At 45.5% G+C, this 4,738-nt stretch overlaps 1 protein-coding gene and 1 long non-coding RNA gene across 2 annotated transcripts in view; one reads left to right on the forward strand and one right to left on the reverse strand.

Moving 5' to 3' along the window:
* Positions 1-320: 320 nt before the first annotated feature.
* LOC123518444 (fucose mutarotase-like) overlaps positions 321-4,738 on the forward strand; it is a 311,140-nt gene continuing 306,722 nt past the window's right edge. The window contains exon 1 of the mRNA XM_045279260.1: positions 321-486. Coding sequence (XP_045135195.1) covers positions 402-486 — 85 coding nt within the window. The 5' untranslated portion in view covers positions 321-401. The remainder of the gene's footprint in view (positions 487-4,738) is intronic.
* The window catches only part of LOC123518446, a 118,763-nt gene continuing 114,505 nt past the window's right edge, over positions 481-4,738 (reverse strand). Inside the window, exon 4 of the long non-coding RNA XR_006678800.1 lies at positions 481-645. This is a non-coding gene — a long non-coding RNA (uncharacterized LOC123518446). The remainder of the gene's footprint in view (positions 646-4,738) is intronic.

Here is a 4,738-nt window from a genome sequence, read left to right on the forward strand (position 1 = left end):
AAAGCAAATCCATCGTTCTCATATTCCCGCCAATACATCGTTCTCATATTCCCGCCACTATGGGAGAGATTAGTCACGAACACACTGGAGTACTGCTTCTCATATCAGCTGTTCTTACTTCCTCAATTACTGGTTACCCTATTTAGGTGTTGAGCCGCACAGTACACGCTCCCAGACGTCAGTGAGGTCAACAATATTTATGATTGTGGTCTGTATGGGCAAGAATAAATGCACAGTCAATATCAAGCAAGGAAACGTGTCATAAATTAGATGGAAAGTGAAGTAAAGGGACCTGCCTGTTTATGTTCACCCAGGACGAGGTGGCAACTGCACCGCGGCAGCACGGGTAGAAGTGGAGTGTTGCTGACTGTGTAGACGCCGGTCAGGAAAACTGTGTCGATATGGGCAAACTGAAGGGCATTCCTCACATCCTCTCCCCTGATATCCTTCACCTCCTCGCTGTGACGGGCCACGGGGATGAAATAGGTAAGTGTCACGTCTCTGGAAGCTCCTGAAGGCTGCCAACACACTAGCACACGGGCGGCGCCACTTCCATATGTTTACGTGTGGAGGAGTAGACACGAGTACCAACACTAGAATGGCTCGGTGCGCAGACTGGCTGTACCAGGCGTGCCAATTCTACCGCTAGTATGGGAAGAGAAGAATACTATGATAATGAACTTCTAACTTTAATTGTCTAATTCGCAGTAAAGGTAGTTTGCATTCTGTTTCGAGTTTTTCGAACAGATGATACGGATCTTCGCTAAATTAACGCTATGGCAATTAGAAACACCTTAGAAATCCCAACAATTCGCAATGCTGCCTGATAAATAAATCTATTACAGCTGAATCAAGACCTCAACTCAAAACGTATGAGAACACAGCCCCACCATTCCAACACGTAGAATCGTCTGTCTTAGAATACTTCCCTCTAATAAATGAAGGAGGGACATATACAGGAAAGCACAGTATTAACGTGGGCTACGTAACAGACAATTTGAAACGTGTCTGTGTATGCAGTACTGTACCATATTAAACATGGAAGACTGGAACATTACTTGAACAACACCAAGTCAACGTGGCCAATTTCTTCGAAGAAACGAAAATTATGATTCAGGTTCATACTTTACCTACTACGCCATGAATGCATCCCAATTACTCATCCTTATCTAGTTGTGCAATGGCAAAACGAACGCTAAATCCTCCTCCTTCTCCTCCTCCTCCTCCTCCTCCTCTTCCTTTTCCTGTAAGTTGACCGGTACTTGATAGACACAAAAGCGGTGGTGGTAGCAGGGCGGGGGTAGGGAAGGTCTGGGAGGGGTGTAGAGGGTGACCAGTATATTAGATACGAGAAGATACGAGGACAGGCGGCAAGTGACTGATTTTAGCACGACAACAAGGTCACACGGCGCCGAGGAAAAGACGGCGAGCTACACAGATAGATAGCGGCACTAAAAAGATTTATATTATAGTCTACGTCCAACTCCCTCGAAGTCATATCTTCTTATTTATACATTTATTAATCTATCCTTTACATTATAATCTCCCCATCTTGGTATGTTCTTGCCGTCGTCAAGTGGTATTTACATTACATTACATTGTATTACGTATACGTGCATCTTCACTGAAACACAAGGACCTCACGTGTCCAAGAGGCTACGTAGCGTTATCAGTCTTGCATCACCTGCCGTCTTATACCCGTACTGTCCTAGAGCATGTTAGCGCAAGGTATCGACATGTGGTAGGTACGATTAGCCTGGTAATTGTAGCGTAAGAGGAAGGACAGGCAGATTGATGAAGTGGTCTAAGGCGCCGCACTAATGGATGCACAGTTCTTTAACGGTACAGAAGGAATGATGAAGGAAGAAAGATTAAAAGGAATACTTACTCTCTCTCTCTCTCTCTCTCTCTCTCTCTCTCTCTCTCTCTCTCTCTCTCTCTCTCTCATGTAATTAACCTGTAGAAATGTAAACTCTACTGTGTGTTTGTGTGTGTGTGTGTGTGTGTGTGTGTGTGTGTGTGTGTGTGTGTGTGTGTGTGTGTGTGTGTTTTGAGAGCCATAATGTTGTCAGGAAATACCAGTGAGTGTCCGCGTATAGTAATGGCGATCGGGGAATGCATTATAGTGAGGATGACGTAACGTTATTGCTGTTGTTGTCACTGCGGCGGGGTTTAATGAGAGTCAGGTGAGTCACGGAAATGAGCGGCGCATGACGGATGGGAAAGGCAGCGGAGATGACTGGTATTAGGAGAGATGACATGAGAGGAACAGGTGAGGCCTACTGTGACGAGATGCAAATACATATTGATTCACTGACTCACTTATCGCTCGACTGGCTGCGCTGGCTACATATCTGACCGCCGTGCTAAATGAGTGTTATGGTGACGGCGGGCAGGGGTAGGGGTCGCACACCACGTGGCGGCAGCGCCCAGTCCTCTTGCCCTTGAGTTTTAACGGGTTATTCACCCACCACCTCTGAATACAAGTTCGTTTTCTTAAGCTTTGTTCCTCATTACGACAATTTTTTTTCAAAGGCCACTGAGATGCATAGTTGAGTTCTAATAGGTGTTTTCTCAATAATGGTGCTGAATCCTTGTGCAATTGTCACTGGAATCATGAAAACCTCGCAACCACCAGTACATTTTATCAAAACCTGTAAGAAGTAGTTTCAATAAGTTGCTTAAACGTTCAGTAATACGGGCTACGGCGCCATTGTATCGCTTCGGTTACCATGGTTACGTCTCTCATTGTGTCAGCATTGTTATAGACACGGAGGTGTCTGTTGATGTCATTCAATAAGTCATTACGTTTGGTATTTCTTTAAATCTGAGTTCCTGTCATCTACTGACGATCTATTCATTAAAAAAAAATATTTTACAGATTCTAAGGTCATGGATGAGAGAGAGAGAGAGAGAGAGAGAGAGAGAGAGAGAGAGAGAGAGAGAGAGAGAGAGAGGAATACGGAAGGCTACTCGACTTTAGAAGACTGTAGCCATGCGTCCCAACCGGTCCATGAGGAATGCAGCTGAGTCAACACTAACGCAGGTGGAATGAAAAAACATGCCACAAACCTCGCTAACAATTCCACCACCAGACTTATCACCATGCGTAATAAATGATTGACAAAATGTTTGACTGTCCACCTTACTGAATGCCTGACTGATTTTCTGCACTACCTGACAGCCTCACTGGCGGGCTGACTGACAGAGTGACCATCTGCCTGCCTGGCGGAGAACATGCCCGCCTACCACGAGGTGCGGAGCGGGTCACTTAGAGGTGAAGGGGTGGGTCCGACGCTTGCAGGTGACCTCTTTCGCTCAGGGGACACCCAGGGCTCCGGGCCAATGGATGAGGGGTGTGGCGGGCGGCCAGACGGGGCTGCTTAATTGACGGAGCAGATGTGCGGGGGGACGAAAGGGCGTGCAGGCAGGTGTGTGGAAGGTGGGACGGGCGCTGCATTGTGGATGATGGAGTGTGTGTGTGTGGGGGGGAAGGGCTGACTGGCTAGCTGTGGGGGTGGAAAGGTGGAGTGAGCGACGGGCGCTGGTGTGGTGGTGATGGTGGTGGTGGTGGCGGTGGCGGTGGCGGCGGCGGCGGCGGCGGCGGGGGGAACAGGTGTGGTGGCGTGCAGGTAGCGAGACAGCGGACACCCATTAATGAAGGGGTCTGCTCAGTCTCACTCGTGTGGCTGGACCAGACGTGCACCACACAACCATTTCCACACACACACACACACACACACACACACACACACACACACACACACACACACACACACACACACACACGAGTCAGTATTATCATCTAATATGGACTAATGGGTGGATACTTAAACGCACGAGAAAAGGAGACGGAAAGAAAAAAAGCCGAATATAGAGTTTTCATAATTCTACGAGTTGAGTAAAATGAAGACATATCATGGGACTAAAAATAGCTCTCGCTTTTTTATTTTATTTTCGTCGCAAGTTTCTGTTAAAGTGGTGTTCATATAAAATAGTTGCATAAAGTTTAGCTGAATTACTGTTACGAGAGGCAGGCGTGGTATTTCTATCAGCCACCAACCACTGAGCTCTCACAGGCTTCATCCAGCAATCACGTTTAAGATTTAACTATTAACACAAGTAATGTAAATTTGATTTTTCAGTACCACGGCATCAATTGTATTGTATTCCAAATATCAAAAGAGGATTATAAAATATGTAATCACTCAATTAACGCAACTGTATGCTATCAATTTTTACTCTATAATGACACTCTGATAGAGAATATGATGAAGTTTATTTGCCTGTGTTACTATATAAGGTAAGGACAAAATCTCACCAGGAAAATATGGTTATGTAAGTACAAGCCTTTGCCCTTATTTCAAGATCAGTATCTATAGAACTTATAAGTATTCACCAATCAGGAACTATTAAAAAAACGTAACCTTAGCCAACTAGTTTCCAAATCTGACAACTTAGAATATATCGGCAAAATATGATAGTTTAACATCCGTGATCTACGTAATGAAGGGATCAACAGTGCAATCAATGACCTGAATGGATCTAAACCAAATCTAACGTGACTAAACCCTCAGATGAAAGCGCTGACGTTATTTCAGTACTATCCTATGAGTCTCTTCCTGTCGTGCTCCATTACGGCAAGTCCTCACTTCACTTCACCTGCGCCATATATCACTCTTCCTCTACAGGTGATGCTGCATTCCTATCGCACTCAAGTCACCCTCAAACTCCTCTC

Source organism: Portunus trituberculatus, chromosome 43 (assembly GCF_017591435.1).
Source record: "Portunus trituberculatus isolate SZX2019 chromosome 43, ASM1759143v1, whole genome shotgun sequence".
NCBI classification, from domain to species: Eukaryota; Metazoa; Arthropoda; class Malacostraca; order Decapoda; family Portunidae; genus Portunus; species Portunus trituberculatus.